General features: G+C 44.4%; 1 protein-coding gene across 1 annotated transcript in view; it reads right to left on the bottom strand.

Moving 5' to 3' along the window:
- Window positions 1-17,506, bottom strand: part of LOC138304188 (sulfotransferase 1 family member D1-like) — a 153,308-nt gene that overhangs the window by 16,014 nt on the left and 119,788 nt on the right. The window contains exons 5-8 of the mRNA XM_069244036.1: window positions 16,858-16,955; window positions 5,927-6,053; window positions 4,156-4,250; window positions 3,831-4,011 (exon numbers count right to left, since the gene is read on the bottom strand). Coding sequence (XP_069100137.1) covers window positions 3,831-4,011; window positions 4,156-4,250; window positions 5,927-6,053; window positions 16,858-16,955 — 501 coding nt within the window. The remainder of the gene's footprint in view (window positions 1-3,830; window positions 4,012-4,155; window positions 4,251-5,926; window positions 6,054-16,857; window positions 16,956-17,506) is intronic.

Here is a 17,506-nt window from a genome sequence, read left to right as displayed (position 1 = left end):
CTGTGACTGACACAGCTGCGCTCACCCTGCCTCTCTCAGTAGCCTTCACGGCAACAGCAATGTCCGGAGCTGCAGCGGATGCCCTCGTCTGCGTCTACAGCGGCGCCCTTGTTAGCGCGTCGGCTCCGTCTTGCTCGCTCCGTCTCACTCAGTGCGTCCCGTCTCACTCAGTGCGTCCACTTGAGTTCGTCTCCTCCTGCTGCTGCGGCTGCGCGTTCTTCCCATCTCAGTAATAACTTTTGTTCTGAACTTCTCAATGTTTTTGCCTTGGTGATTAATGTACTTGCTCACACTGCACAAGAATACTCCTGTCCCAGCACACAGGGCCTCACAGGCGCAGCACTCACGCCTGCCTTGCACAGCAGAGAATGTACATGCAGTCCATCACTGTATCCAAATTTCACGTGGGGCGTCTTATGAGGATTCCAACTTCCATATCTGGGGTGATCCTTCCACTCTCGGGCCCTTGTCCGTTCTCCCGTCAACAGAGGAGCGGCTTTAGCATGTCCCCTGGTGCGAAGGGCGCGGCTCGGCTGCAGGCGGGCGGCCTGTAATGGCGGCGCAGACAGCAACGTCTGCCCTTTCTCCTGATGGGTGGGGGAAGGAGACAGCTCGAGCCGCGGAGAAAGGGCTGCGTGAAGGAGCGCGAGCCAAGACCGAGCAACAACGTCTCACGCACCTGCTTCCTCGGCTGACCGTCTGCTCATGAACGCCTTACCCGCGCCTCCTCTTCCTCTCCGGCTGACTGTCCTCTCAACAACGTCTCACCCAAGTCTCCTCTCTAGGAAGTCCTCTGCGACGCTGGATATTCAATCTGTGAAAATCCCGTAATCTGGTATCCTTACTTAACTTAAACTGTGACCGCTCCTCTCACATAAAGTACAATCCACTATTATGACTTTAGGTGATACGTTTCCCTTGTCTTCATCGCATTAACATATTTCATTCTTTACAAAAGGTTCTACAGAGTACTGTAATACATAGTAATGTATGTCACTCCACTCTACACCACTACATTGTCATTTGAAGGTGTTACATAAATTATAAATTTAAGGTATAAATTTAAAATGTATAATTTGTGTGTATTTTAAGTTTGGCTTGTGTAGAAAGAAAAAATAAATTGAATTATAGAACGGTAAAGGCAGTCTGTAAATTATAAATGTAAGATATAACTATATAACTATAACATTAGAATTTCTAATGTTTGTGTAGAAAGAATAAATAAAAGTTTTCCTAACTATGACAAAGGTTTAACTTCTGATGTTTTAGTGATGGGGAGGGGAGAGAGTGTGTGTGTGTGTGTGTATTTATTTTCTGCCTAAGACTGCAGGTATGTTTGTCAAAGTTTTGTGAAATCTGTATTTTTGTTGAGGATATTCTGCTAGTATTTGAAAAGTGTTTATACAACAATGTGTATTATTATAAATCAAATTTTAACTGCAAACAACATTTTAAGGACATTAACATGGTTTCTAAAATGTGTTCTTCGGTAGTACATTGACACTGTAGAATGCATGTTTAAGAAAGAAAATTAAGTGCAATTGTGGGACAGTGAAACTTTCTTGACATGATTATGGGTTACCAATGTTTGCTTCCACACACTCGGCAGATTCATTGGTAGATGCTTGCATCAAGCATGAGTCTGCAAAGTGAGGTTGCCAGATGAGCAGATTAACATTTTAAGAGCAGCACTGAAAGCATTTTGTTTTACCAGAACTGAAAAAAGACGAAATGAATGTTTGTATTTCGCTGAGGATGCTAAATATCCTGTAATTCAGCACCTTAAAGTATAGGAAATAATTCACAGTTAGTCCTCTTTTCGGTGACATATGAACTCTGAAACCACTGGTCAACATTCAATAAGAAGTCTTAGTTATTTAATATATATACACCCTTCCCGCCTTCAATGATGCTGAAAAAACTATACCTCACAATTCTTGAAATTCTCGAGCAAGGCCATAAAATACATCCATGACCTCTGTGAAAATACACATTAAGGGCCCGATTTTGAGTTTGACGGACGCAACTCCCGACAGGGTGGCCGCCACGTACATGGTGACCTCCCCGCCGTGGTTAATAGGAGTTTCCCGCTAGGTCAGTGGGTGGAAACCTAAGTCTTCACCCACTGGCCTAGCGGGAAACAGGCTACAGCATTGTCTGCATCTTGTAATCGAGCCGGCGGCCATGCTGTAGCCTGCAGGGTGCACCAGCACCCTCACAATGTTCACTGTCTGCAAAGCAGACAGTGAACACTGCGATGGTGCCGACCAGGGAGGGCTCTGCACTGCCCATGCTAAGTGCATGGGCAGTGCAGGGGCCCCCTTCACCTGTTCTCCACCAGCTTTTTCATGGAAGTGGTACCGGCATTAAACCACTGGCAGTGAAGGGGGTTGTAATCCCCAAGGCAGCGCTGCCCTGGCGGATTAGGACTGCCACCACATTCAGACCTCCAGGATCTCTGATCCTGGTGGAGCTGGCAGTTCCCTGACAGCCCGACCGTCGGGGTTGTAATATGGCGCTCGGACCACAGCCACCGCATTGGCGGCGGTCCAGCCGCCATCTACATGTCTGGCGGTCTAGTGACCGCCAGACTCGTGATGACCCCCTAAGTGTAATATGAAAATATATGAAATGCTTGTCTATCTTCTCTGTTCATCCTGCAATACAATGGAGCCTAATGTCTATTCTTAGTTTCTCTTCCTTCCGTAAAGGAAACCACTTTAACAGACTAATGTAATGTGTACTATAATTGTTCCTTCCTACTTCATTTCTCATCGAGACCCTATAAATGCTGATAATAAATAAAATAAATGAATTCTAGAATGGAAGTGAGCCATTAAACGTATTAAAAAAGAAGCAACACATGGCTGAGAGTTCTGCAGTGCAAGGTTTTAGACACAGTCAACACAAAGCTCTATTTTAAATTCTTACATTAAATATTTTTTATTTCTTCAATTATTGCTATTGAAGAAACAAAATTAACATGATATGAACTTATTGTTTTCACATACATTCAGCAGACCATCCTTTCTCCTAGGCTTTAGTGACACTGGGAGAGACCAGCCATGCAAACTACTGTGGGTCCTCCACCCACATTTGTGACCCTGTCAGATTTTGATGAACAACTCAGGATATGGGAGACAGTCAACAGCCCTGACCCTTTCATCCCAGTTTAATATTATCTTACAAGCGAATGCTTATTCTTCAATGACTCTCCCACTTGTGGACCTCTTATGGTGGCCCCAGTCTTAGTGGTGGGCCATGTATGCAAGCAGACAAGACCTCTGCCTAGGGTGCTAAATTAAGTGGTGCTTTATTAATCAAATTTAAAAAAAAAATAGGAATATGAACATATAATTTGGGGACACTGATTGCCTTGTTCACCTACGTTGCCAGATTCTGGCAGCTGGTTTAGGGTCACCTTTAGAGTTTGCCTTTGGAAGAATTTCCTCACCATTCTAGAAGAAAATTTTCAAAGGGAGCTCATGGCTCAGGTATTTCTAAATGTCAGGGTTCCCAAAGGAGCCAACCATAATGGCTTTGATCTTATTTTCAATATTACCTATAGCTGTTTGGAAGGACAATAGTACATAATCCAGTTCCTGGGGAAATGAAATGCCATACGTATCAAAGCTTCTGGTAAGTAGCTGAACGTATCACAGTTTCTGGTAAGTAGATGAGGCCCAAAATGATGAGCAATTTCTACCAAGGTGATAAAGTGCCAAGTGGGGTAGCTATAAACATGAGTTCTTCGCCAAGACCTCAGGCCGATAATCTGCAACCAGTTCTCGATGTTCTATCCTCATCAGAGAAGCAAGTACATCTCTTACCTTTCCTCATGAAGGGACTGATGCTATGGTCCAGGAATGTCTGTGGTAACGTAGTGTAGTTAGTCATGGGGTTGTCTTTCATGGACTTGAATGATGTTAGACGGATAATCTTCTCCAGAACTTCCTCCTCCAGGTCCTTATTCAAAAACTGCACCACTTTCCTGATTTCTCGTATCGGGTCCTATCAGAAAACCAATAGAGACAAACTCATTGGTAGACATGGAAGATGGACGTTCAGACCTCTCCCATTGGAGGATGAGAAGCCCGGACATTTGATTATTTCTAGAAGTTAACAACCTATGGTAATTAAGAAAAAATAGCTCACCTCCTTCATGTCCTCATAAAACAGGTACAGGACGCAAGGGTCAACTCGTTTCTGCCACCAGCCCTTCACATGGTCATACCACGAACCACATGACACTGTTGAAGGAGACAGAAACAGACTGATTGTATATAGACTCAGTCACCAACTGTTGTTATTACTGTGACAGGCACCTTTTTTAAGGTTGTTATTTTTGGTAATATTGCACAAGGAGAAGGTGGTCCAATAGGCTCCTGGAGTGCAAGCTGTAGCATTTTAATTATTTTCCTAGGAAATTATCAACAACATGAAATAAGATTTAAATACCTAGGTTATAACTACTGATGTACTAATGAGATGAATTAAACATCAAACACTTAACCTGTGAAGCCATTTTGGGGTACTATGTGCACCACCTGTGTTTAAACGATGTCCAAAACAGCCTAATTCACCCCAATTTCTCAAAAAATCCATAAATGATACATTTACAAACAATGTGCTCTTCCAGAAAGTTGTATTAAATAAAAAAAGCTATGCTTGATCTCAGCTGCTGGTAATTAGTCAAGGCCACATTCCAGTCCATTTTTTTCACCAATCCAGCCAGAGAACAGCATATACAAACCAGGCATGGTTCCAAGCCTCGGTCTCTCTTTACCCTCCGGCACAGAAAGTATCTAGTTGAATTGCAAGAAATTAATTGTGGAGTATAAACTACTGCGACCAGAATCATAACGGGCAGAGTTTAATCTAAAGCCAGATCACAAGAAAGTAAGGGCGTGTAGGAGAAAGATGGGGAAGCAGGAACAGTTGGTAAAGGAAATTTGACAGAGAAAGTTTAAAAGAAGAATGATCTGAAACATATTACTAAACTCGCCATCGCTTTGCCATAGCTCATGCAAAACTCTACGAGGGAATACAGGATGAAGTGCATATGCTCGATGGGGCATAAACTTGTAGAAGTGCAATGTTTGGCAGAGTCTTGAGGTGAAATATACAAACGTTGTCCACAATATATGTCTACGCCCTCTTCTGAGTGAATGGTGAATGGGTGTGCAGAACCTGGAACAAAGTAGTAGATGTAGCCATGCGTAGGTTTACACACCACCTAAGTTCAATACTGGAGTCAAAATTAAAGGAAAGCATGTGCAGGTTTGCATGGGTCTAGACCAATAATCCGCAACACCAGATACTTTGATACGGGTCATTTTCATCCAAGCTCAAAGTCACTCACATGCAACCCTTTCCATCTTGCTGGCTCTTATCTAACCAGATGTCTCTTCTGTTACTCATCCCTGACTATTACTCCTATCCTAGATGTTCTAGGTGAGCTTGAAACAAGGGTACACAGCACTGTGCCCAAAAGGTGACAGCAGAGAAATTCACTGCAGTTGTGGTGTCTCAATTTGCTTTCTGGCCCGGTATTAGTGAATAGGTGGTAGCCAGTAAAGTGGGCAAAATTACATTTATTTCAAAGAAATAATGGGAAGGGAAGCCTGCTGTTTAAAACATACTTGGCCACTATCTTTTGTGAAAATATCACACAAGAGCACACCTTGCCTAGTCACACAAAATACTAGGAAGAAACTAGTTTGCAGCGAAAATGTATACCACCAGAGATTTTCTGCTCAAACCTGTCTCCCACAGGCAAAAATGTATGTGTAATTGTGTGACACAAAAACGGCAAAACAACTTATGCAATTCACATAATTCGTAATTTCCAATTTTGTAACCTGGGCATACCAGTTATTACAACATTACCAAAACTGGACTGACTGTAAATAATCATTTTGCTTGCCTTCCCCGGTCATGTACTTCTCCAGGAACTCCGCCCACGTCTTTATGGCTGGTAGCACCTTCACTGCCAACTGGAAAAAGTAGTATGACACAGCCACGTCCTTGGCGTTGCGGGCCATGTATAAAATCTGCATAGAAAAGAAGATGGGAAGGTTAGGTCCAGCAGGCGATATGAATAACATCTTCTCCTGAAGGCCATATTGTGCTTCCATGTGGGGAAGATCCAGCCAGCTGAACATAAATTATGTTTTAGCTGAGATACAAGTTTCTGTCCTGAGTATTCATCATTGGCTTCTATTGACAAAAAATCTGTATATGTTGGTTTAGTTTTGTTATGCCTTTAACTTTGGCTGCAACTGAACCTTCCTAGCTAGGGCCATGGCCAGTTGAAATAACAATTGTCTTTGACCTTTTGCAGTGCTGCTTCCTGTTTTGCATTAAATTCTGGTTGTTCACTAAACTTTGCAACACGTTGTGTTTTATTTTTAACACAGTGATCCAGCATATTGATATGAATATATTTTATCGTTTCTCTTGATTACTACCCAGAGTAATGTTTCCTCATTTTTTTTTGCAACATCGCATTCTTTCGATACACTGTTTTGTTATTCTTTGTTAGTTTACACCCTAATTTATCTTTACTGTAAACTATTTTTGATCTAACATTTACATAGTATTAAAGTCATATATAAAATTAAGAATTAGGGCCATTTAAATAACGCTTTTGAGAATATCAATCACTGAAAAGAACAAATCACTGAATGGATCTGAATTTAATGACTCTCAAATTGAAACTCCACAGACCTATGTATTGCATATCTTTGAATGAAAACAGATTGGGGCCCACATTTATGGGATTTTGGCGCAAGGCAGTCACCGTTCTGTGCTGCCTTCCATCAAAGGGAAAGGGTACGAATGAGCCATATCTATGGCATACAGTCCATTCCTGTCCTTTCCACCTGTGTTAGCACAGTTTTGGCAGCCTGGCCCCAATGCAGGTACCCTTGCACATAGTGCAAGGGTGCCTGTGTTGCATGCAACATTACTTTTGTACAGGAAGGGACTAAGTCCAGCATAGAAACAATCCTGGAAGGCATTTTCCTCTTTCTATGTGTGCTGCGGAATGCAAATCGAAAGAGGAAAAAACGGGGAGAAATAAAGATATTTCTCCCCGATGTGCCTCCCGTGTGGAGGCGTAAGGTTTTGACGCATCCCCAGGTTTACAAGGTCTTGTAGATCTGGAGATGTGTCAAAATCCATTGGTTTTGCATGGAAACACCCACTGTGAAACCCATGGAGCACCTAAAAAATGTAAGGCAACATAGCAATCTGCACTGCCTTGCCTTACTCCATATTTATGAGGCCATTCAAAGCCATGCATAGTGGCTTTGAATGGCATCATAAATATTAAAGGTTTGTCTGCCGTGACGTCACAAAAAGGGATGCAAAGACAGTGCAAGGAGCTTGTAAATATTGCCCAGGACTGTTCCCATTTAAAAGATCTCCAGGGCCCTGAAGTATCATTTACACTCCAGAAAAGTATCTTGTTTTTTTATCTCTGTATGTGGCAGGGAATGGTAAATTCCGCCAATAGAAGTAATCAAATATTTATTCATTTTCGAAAATATCAATCAATGGTCTAGATTCTTTCGAAAACTTTCAGAATGATTATGGAGAATTATTTTGGCCAAAAATGAAGAATTCAAAATTTATACTGGTTATTCTACATCGCACAAAGAAACAGAAATAAAATAGGCACCTTGAAGATACAAAGAATCCAAGAAGTCACCTGGAAGCTTCACAGTGTTGGAAACGTTTGTAGCTGTGCTGTTTTGAAACTGGTCTTTTCCTCTTTTTGATTCAACCTTCAAACACCAGATAACTTTGTTTCTTGAGTTCCTTTTTTTACCAAGGAGCTGTCTATCTATCTGCTTGGCTCGATCGGTCACAGGCTACTGAGTTTTGTATTGTAATAGCTCTCAGACTGTTTCTCTAACTCTCATCCCACTTTACAATGTAACATTCTAATACTCTGGGTGGTTCTATTGTAATAGAATTTTGGGCCTCCTGTTGTGGCTTGGGTTCATATAACAATGTGAAGTTTTCTTTCTTATCCCTTCTCCCTCTTCCATGTCTTCTAATTGCCTACTACCCTAATCCTGCAATGTGCCACTTGATTAAATAGTCTTACCCCCAAAGTGCATTTTTTGTAATTCTTTGTGGGATGATGCTTGAGGGTTTCAAAAGGCTATTGGCGTGGGTTCCATTTGATCACCAGAACGCCCTTATTTCACAGTGAGGGTTTTTGTATGACGGCTTATGACCCATCAAGGGTGAGCCACTATGCTAAACTTTGGCTCTTAGCCTGCACCTCACCCAGATGTTGTTTGTGGGTTGTTTTTGGGTAGGGTTTCCATCACTGAGTGTTGGGGTTTTGACGGTAAGTGGAGGTAGTTGTGGACAGTGGAGTAGTGGAGTACATTTGAAATTTTCTGCATCCCTTATTTTATTTTCACTGGCACATTTATTACATATGGATCAATTATATGCAGGGCCTTCGTTTATTGTAGGCCCACTGTCATACCCCATTCAGGGGTTGAGGGGTCACAGGGCAGATGTGGGTTACTGGGCCGACAGCCAGTGGTTGAGGGTTGTTTGGCACTGGTGACCTGGGTCCACCCTACTCCGGTTCTGCAAACCAGTCCATGTACACCCAGTCTGCATTCAATCCTCTGGGTAATGTGGGAGGCCAGCTAAAGGTTTCTCAGGGAGGTAAAGGAGGGGTCCATAACTCAGAACTCAGTAGTAAAATGGCAGGCACAGTAATGCATTTTTAAGCCCGGTGCTTATCTTTATACCATGAAAGTGCTTTCATAACACAGTAAAAGTAACAAAAGAGACATGGGAGAAGCCACAGCAGTTTCACTCCTGACTTGGTCAAGTGAGTAATACAGCTGCCTGCTTGAAGGGTATCCATCGTGAACGATGTGGCCTCTAGGCCGGGTTCTGGTAGAATGTTGCTGCAGGCATTTGTGGCCTCTGGGCCAAGATCACAAGAAGTACACATCTGGAATGTGCAGCCTTTTGGCCCAGATGCAGCTTCTAATTTGGCGGCGACAACAGCTCCTCTATTGGAATCACTTGGAGTCACTAGCAGTACTATCAGGCCTTTGGGCACTGCAGAGGTGCTGGACAGCATTTGGTTTCTTCTCAGGCTTGATTTGTGTAGGCAGTACATGTCAAGGACACAATGGATAACCCTCACATGATATTACACCTCTGGCATCACTCCTAAGAGTAGTCAGCAATTTCTATGTGTTTTCATGCCAGGAACTCAGTTGGCTTTTCTTCCAGGGTAGTCACACCGCCTGCAGAGCCAGCACTCTCCTTCACTCCCTGAGCAGCAAAGGTGCTAGGCAGACCTTCAACTTCTCTAGGAAGTTGTGCAGACTTCAATGATGTCCCCCACACCTATGAAAGACTGGCTGACAAGAAGACACCAACCCTGGTCACACAGCAGCTCTGTGACTGTTCTGCGGAGCACTACTTTCTTCGTGAAGACATTTGGACCTGGATCAATGTTGGCAGTTTGAATCACACTTTTCTACACAATTTCCAGTCAAGACTTGTTGATCCCTTCTCTGAGATTTCAAAACCAGCTTGAGGTGGTGGTCTTTTGCTTTGTATGCCATCTATTTCAAAGAATTGGAAATCTTGATGTGCTGGGGACTTGACTTTTGGCATGTGTCAGCCCTTTGAGGAAGGCAAGGTTGCTATGGTATAGTACAGGGATTCTTACAGAACAAATATCACTGTCATTACAACCGAAGGAAGGTCTCAACCTAGATTGCCCTTCCTTTTTGATGAGGTAACAGTGAGTTAGTCCCAGACTCAAGGGTTTATGTTGCGAAGAGAATTTAACAACATTCCAGATATATCCATAGATACATCTGTGGCTGCTAAGGCAATCCTATTGTGGTACAATATGGAATACTGGATCTTTGACACTATCACTCTCCAGTACCAGTTTTCTTTTCACTCCTTGGTTCATGATGTACTGGTGTGTATTGACTACTGGCTTGCCTTGCCAGATGTCTGCAATTGGGCAGTGGTGGTCACTCTTTTCCCTAGAGCACTTTCTGATCACAGGACGGTGTTAGTTGCTTTCTCCTCAGAAAGTGGTCTACATTTCTGTTGTTGGCAGTTCCCATCATAAGCTCTCATAGATGAGGCATTTAGAAGCAGACTTTTACAGACTTGATATCCAGCTATGGTCACTCTGTGAAGCCTACATTAGCAGTGTATGTATCTCAAAGCAAGTGGGTGTCCTCAGGTAGGTCAATTAAGGAAGAGATGGCTCACTCTGAAGCTAGACTTGGGGGAGCTTGAGTGGATGTTTTCATCCACTTGTGATAGTGGGGACCTGGTGGTGCTAAATTCCTGGGTTTTGGGATGTGGCTGATCATGTAGTAAGGAATTTGTGAAAACATGCTTGCTGAAACTGAATATTTGCTATGCCAGCTTTCTAGATAAAACAATCAATCTCACCGACCACTGGCTTATTCTGAATCATACCTTTCCCATCCCTGATTCTTCATCAGTAGAATGAGCGAGTATCATCTCTACACTGACCAGCTAGGGATACTCTGTTTCTGGCCCTCCTGATCACACAATTGTGTTTTGCAAAGGCCCCATCAACTTGGGGGGGGGGGGCGAACATAAAGCAGAATACAGTGGTGCAACCCACTGTGGCCTTCAGTAAGGGCTCGGTGGGATTATCACACATGGGAGCGACCCGGTCCGGGTCATTATAGGCTGCAAGGAGGCCCCGCCCACAAAAGGCAGCACGGGGCTGTGGGCAGGTCATTTTCCCACTCGCTCGTTGCAACTCGAATGCCGCCTCGGAACCCGTGCTGCGCCAAGGCTTTGGCCAGGATTTTGTTTATTGTCTTCTTCTTTCTGCAGGTCTCCATGGACTCAGAGGGAGCACCTTGTGGTTATCAAGACAGGCTCCACTCTGCAGATATAGCTTGCAGCTTGAGCCTCTGGGAGCCGCACTGGCTCAAGTGTATCTCAGCTGAGCTATCACTCGCTAGTGGCTCTGCTGGCTTGCAGTGGGCTGCGGAGGGGAGGGGGCTTAAAAAGGGGGCTTGGGGACATTGTGATTTGTTTTTAGGAGCCACTTTTAGGAGCAGTTTTGTTGGCATTCAGAGATTGGGGAAGCTATAGTGCAGAGGCCAGGTCTTGTGTATTTAGTGTCACAGGATCCTACTGGTGTCAAATTATCCTATGGTCATCTTCTAGGGAATAGGACAGCTACAGTCTGCTAGACATTTTCAATACCTAAGGTTCACAATGTTTTGCAGGGCAGCATGTATGGATAGTGTTGTTTGGGCATAGTGGCATTTTGGAGGTGGAGTTCTATATGGACCCCAGTGTTTTGGTTGTGGCTTTTTAGGGTAGCAGCACACCAGACTATGGCGGTCATTCCAAATGCGGCGGGCGCCGCCGAATGACCGCACCGCGGTCAAAAGACCGCGGCGGCCATTCTGGCTTTCCCGCTGGGCCGGTGGGCGGCCGCCAAAAGGCCGCGCGCCGGCCCAGCGGGAAAGACCCAGCAACGATGAAGCCGGCTCCGAATGGAGCCGGCGGAGTTGCTGGGGTGCGACGGGTGCAGTGGCACCCGTCGCGATTTTCAGTGTCTGCAAAGCAGACACTGAAAATCATTATGGGGCCCTGTTAGGGGGCCCCTGCACTGCCCATGCCAGTGGCATGGGCAGTGCAGGGGCCCCCAGGGGCCCCACGACACCCGTTCCCGCCATCCTGTTCCTGGCGGTAAAAACCGCCAGGAACGGGATGGCGGGAAGGGGGTCGGAATCCCCATGGCGGCGGGATTCCCTGGGCCAGGGGAAAACCGGCGGGAAACCGCTGGTTCCCCTTTTCTGACCGCGGCTTTACCGCCGCGGTCAGAATGGCCCAGGAAGCACCGCCAGCCTGTTGGCGGTGCTTCCGCGGTCGTTGGCCCTGGCGGTCGGTGACCGCCAGGGTCAGAATGACCCCCAATATGCCACTAAAGTCCCATTTGTGGCTGGTGAATGTTAAAACAGTTTAGAATTGGGCGTGGTGGTTGTTGTTGCTTACACAGCTTCAGTGTGGTTGCCCTATCATAAGAAGAGTTTTGTGGGTGTTTGTGTTCCAGAGAGTGTTTTGGTGACACAACCCATGGCAGAGGTTTGGTGACAGAGTTTCTCACTTTTGTCTGTTTTTAGGTACAGGATGTCAGGCAGCGCAAGAAAGGGCTCCAAGTTTGCAACAGTGAAGGTTGAATGGGATGCAGTGATGCACAGGATGGCCCTTCTGCCTCCTCAGGCATTTGGGGTCCAGACCAGTGAACCAGGCGCTACAGAATAGAGGGTGAGATGGAAAGAGATGGCGGCCAGGGTGGCACTTCCCGTCTGTGAAGAAGCACGCTAGAGGCCAGGGATATGCTAGTGGAGGAAGTAAGGGTAAAGCACTCACAAGATAGGAGGGTGCAACTTCTGTGAGCCCTTTGCAGCCTCTGACAGTGGCCAGCACTGACAATGTTGTCACGCAAGGGGGGAGCTCGGCAGTGAGGGTGCCAATATTTTGGTGCTACCCCTGCAGAGTACATCAATAGCGTCATACAAAATGACACTATTGCCCCCTACCCTGCGCCATGGTGCGCCATATTTTAAATATGGCGCACACATGGTGGCAGTAGGGGGGTGCTAAGGGGCGCAGAGAAAGTGGTGCTGCACTCAATGCAGCACCACTTTCCATAAATCTTCCCCATAGTCTCTTTAAAACCTGTGAGTAACTTTTCACCTGTACTTGGAGCGACACTGTAATCAAGAAGACTGAAATTCTGCCTCATTTAGCTCAGACCTTTGCTGAGGTTCTCCTTACACAAGTACTAGTGATCCAAAGAAATTGAAATGTTTCTTCCACTTCCTTCATACACTCTCAGAGAGAAGATCCCTCAGGTTCCATTCATCTTAGCCTTGAGAATAAACTGCAACATACCCATTGTTCCGGGACGCTGATAAATATCAGAGCTATCAACTAGGCGAGCTCTGTTTATTTTTTTAAGTAGAATTTCACAAGTGAAAAACCCATTTCTCTTTGCAGAATTTTTCTATCCCCGACGTGGAGCATGGATGTTTCTTCGCAGCTCTTTGTAAAACTTGGCCCACTAAGCTACTGCGTCATGTTTATTGCCCAGCAACAGCTTACTTTTTTGGCCTGTCAAGCAGCTGACCCTTGCAACACAAGGACACTACAGAAACATCACCCCCACTGAGGTCCCTAAATGCCCTGAGGAGAAAGCCAGCACAACTGCATAGCCTGCCACTGGCATAAATACTAGAGAATTTCCAGCCCAATCATTATTTGTAATGGAATAGGAGGGTGCCCAAAGATCCGCTCAGTAATCCATGGCTGGTGCGCACCGAATACCAGGGATAAAGGATCTTCAATCAACCACATGGCTCTTCCATCCACTACCAGACGCTCTTCCTTTGCAACGATTTTTCCATCTTTCTCATCCTCCTACTTTACCATTTGAGTGTTTTCCCCCTCTTGCTTGCAGTCAATGTCCGGTGAGGAAAAATAAGTGCTGCTCTCAAAAAGTAAGTGCTGCGAGGCCCGGATCTAGGACTGGTGCTATAGTACCGGGCGCACACATGGGAGTGGGAGAGGGTATTGGGGGGGCGTCTTTTCAAATATATTGTGTATGTAAAAGCACTTGCTGCAGCTTCTTCGTCTTCAGCAATTCCCAGGCAACAATAAAAATGTCAACATAACTCTGGTGATTAATGGGTCTGTGGAGAGAGGTCAGAGTTTTATCTGGTGGAAGTTTTGACTCATGATAGGGTAGTGCTGAGGGTTAATATGCCTGATACGAAGAACGTGCACTATGCCGAACACAGAATTGCATATAATATAAATAGTTCAATGGGTTACTTCTTTTGTCACAGTGATCCTTTTGTTACTTGCAGTTTATAAGTAACAATCTTAGTAAAGAATAGTGACCTATTAACTGTCATCAAACAGCTGAATGCAGACTGCAAGGTATAGGTTAGAAAGTTATATTTTCTCACCAGTCTTCCATTATCCTAATGTCACAAAAAGTGGGTAGAAATCAATTCTTATTAGTAAAGACAGCCCCCAACCATGGATTTATGCTTTAAATTCTGAGTTTATGCTTCTCCAAATCAATCACTCTAGTATGAAAGACATGTGACTCCTACACCTTGTAGGTCTCTGTCTAATGCGTCAATTCCTTTCCACTGAATCACACATGTATGATTCGTTGTCTCTGTGTAATGTGTGTGTCATGTAAAGTGCTTTGACACTCTGCACTGGAATTAGCGGATCTATAAAACAAAAGAAATGCATGTGAGAAAGAGATGATGGAGACCTGAAGCGCACTGTTAAAGGGTGGTTGTGAGGGCATCCGCAGCGAAGGAGGTCATTTGGGCCGCCAACAAAGACTGTCGCACAGGCCGGCACCAGCACTGTAGCCAGTCGTGAATGCCACTGGCCCCTAACTGCAACCACCAGCTCAAAGTAAGCACTGGGCCCACTGCAGAAAACTCAATCCACAACCACAATAAGGACTAAAGACCCTACCTGCTTTTCCCTCAAAGAGTCCTTCCCACTGCATGACCTCCATTCCTCCCACATGTTGAGCAAAAGCAAAGAGGAGACAATCATTTCCCCACAATTCCCAATGCAACACCAAGAAAGGTGCAGAGGCAGAGGTAGGCACTGTTGCTTTAGCCCAGACACAAAACACAAGATATACAACTGCACTTTGAAAAACATCTTTGGAGGAAACAAATAGAAAATAGATAGTTCTGAACTTGATGCAACTTTCATAGGGCCACCCCATTAATCAAAATTGTTAAGCACTAAACATTCTATGAAAGGGAAGACAACCATAGGAATAGGTAGTAACAAGGGGCCAGATGTACGAAATTCCTATTTTGCATTTCCTAAATAGCAAATCCCAAGAAATCTCTATTAAGGAAATGCAAATTTGCATGTACAAAAACAGAGATTTCCTAATAGCGATTCCTACAGACTAGGAATCGCTATTAGGAAATCGCTATTTAGGAAATGCTAACCATTCGTTCCAATGGGCCAAAGGCAAACCCAAAGGTGCCTAGGAGCCTACGGCCCTCCTTAATGCACCCCAAAAAAAAGAGGTGCACATGTAAAGCGCTAAGGGCATTTGTGGGCTACATGGCACTTTAAAAAATGCATTTTGAATAAAAAAATTTAAACATGGTTTCCATCGACTTGGAGTTGATGGTAAGAGTATTTCCTAAATGGACATTTTGCATTTAGGAAATGCTTTATGGGTAAATGCGAAAAGGAAATTCCTGTCTAAAATGTCCTATTTGGGAATTGCAGAATGCGATTTCCACTGGGTAGAAGCGGCAGCTTCTCCATTAAGGCAGAGGAGCGTCGCCCCACTGCTCTCTTAGCAGTGAAAACATAGAAAATAAAATGATAATAAAATAGCTTATTATTCATTTTATTTTCCTCACTATGCCGAGTCTAGAACGCGGCGGACAGGGCCATCCTAATGGACAGCAGGGAGGAGGAGTGGTGGGCACTGCTGCATGTGCACATGTTTGTTTGGCCAGCCGTCTTAGGACGGCCATACCGACAAGTGCACTTAAATCTCTCTACAGTCGGGTGAAGAAGAGACACAGACTCCCTGAGGTCAAACCAGAATGCTCAGACGAATCCCAGCCCTTCTCTCATGCCGGGTATTACCAGCGTGAGAGCAGCTCCAGGGTTGGTTTAGAGAGTCTGGGAGCCTGTGTATGGAGTGCCAGGAGTCAAGAGGAGCATAGGAACAGAAGAGCACCGTAGGTAGCAGTGGCCACCAGGTAAGTGCTATTTTATTTTTATTTTCTTCTTTTTCTCCCCCGTACTCCCCCCTGCGCTGCCCCCTCCCATCCCAATTTTATTTCACAGCAGCTGCCACTGCTGGGTAGAAATCACGTTTTGCGATTCCCTATTGGCCTTTGTACATCTGTAAAAAAAAGTTTAGCATTTCTTAGTGTACCGAAATTGCGATTCAGTAAGTTAAGAAATGCTGAATCCTTTCATACATCTGGCCTGTTTTGCTTAAATGGGGCGCTGGATCACTTCACTGAATAATGAAAAAAAAACAGGATATGGAACTGCAAGATTAAATCACGTATATAAAATGAAAAAGAAAAGGTGGGTTACAGTTCATTAAAATTTCACTGCCTCCATTACATTTTCTATCCCCTGACAGTGCCAGCAAGTATGCTGGGCTTTGGGTAGCTCCTGTTTTTCACCCGGTACGCAACCCTACTTTTGCTTTGCAGAAGAAAAAACATTGAATTTCACCTATTCCTTTTTTTCTGATGGTTTCATCCGCCTCTGCTTTCATTTAAGATTGATTTTTAAGGATACAGAGGTAATCGTGCCTAGCTCTCGAAGCTGCTGTATCTACAGATCTGGACATCAAAAACTGTCAGCGGCTTCTGGAAACTTGTAAAATCTTGCTTCCGGGACTGATAAATGCTATTATTTATTTATGTATTATAAAATGTAGAGTAAGATACCCTTTCATTTAATTCGTATAATATGTATTTTGTATTGTTTTTTGTTTTGTCAGGGCTAGCTATATCTTCTCCACATGGTACATGGTCAACTTGTGAAACATCACCACATGGCCTCCCAACATGTAAAGAAAACCCAATCTCCATTTGAAGACTGAGTACCGAAGATTCAACAATAGCTATACGGAATTAAGGCTGCCACTACTGTGGCCAACAGATATCTCCCACCTCCATGGCTGTAGTCTTTCTTTCCATGAATCCATTTGCTCTCCTGTCAATCCGTGATTCAGCCGGACTTGCTTACCTTGCAGTTGTTCTTCCAGAAGGACTCAGGGATGAGATGGACAGGAAGGTGGGTCTTGATCAGTCGAGGAGACGGTAAGGCAGCCAACTGTTCGACCCCTGAAACAAAAGACCCTGGCATCAAACGGGACCAACATAGTGGTAAGGTGGACCTCAGGTTTCTTACACTAATGGTGGCGAAATCTCCAAACCGAAAGCAGGAATGTTGAACTTCAAGCACTGATGAAACCAAAGTGCCCTACCTCCCTAGTAAGGTGTGAGAGTAAGACATAATGCTAATTAAGGAAAAAAATTAGATCATTCAGGGACCTTAACCTACGTCAGAATTTGTAGGTCCCCTTAATGATCCTGTTGTCCCTTTTTTAATGCTTCTTGTGGTCGACAACCTGTTTCACCTAGAGGTTGTCTGAATATTTAAACCAGGTTATGACATTTCTCTACCTGTTGAATGACTACTTTATCAGTTACTGCGGTTGCAATTTGTAAAGAAAGTAAAACCAGTCCTAATGCTACCCTACTCCAACTCGCCAGGATATAACCTTGGGCTATTCACAGAGCTTTCTTGTTGTCATAAGTAGACTTGAATCTACAAGAACAGTGAATTCACACACATGGAAAAAGAGAATGATTCACAAAAATAAAACAAAGTG

The sequence above is a fragment of the Pleurodeles waltl genome, chromosome 7 (assembly GCF_031143425.1).
Source record: "Pleurodeles waltl isolate 20211129_DDA chromosome 7, aPleWal1.hap1.20221129, whole genome shotgun sequence".
NCBI lineage: Eukaryota > Metazoa > Chordata > Amphibia > Caudata > Salamandridae > Pleurodeles > Pleurodeles waltl.
Note: the sequence above shows the minus strand (reverse complement) of the source record. Positions and strands in the feature narration are given on the sequence as shown.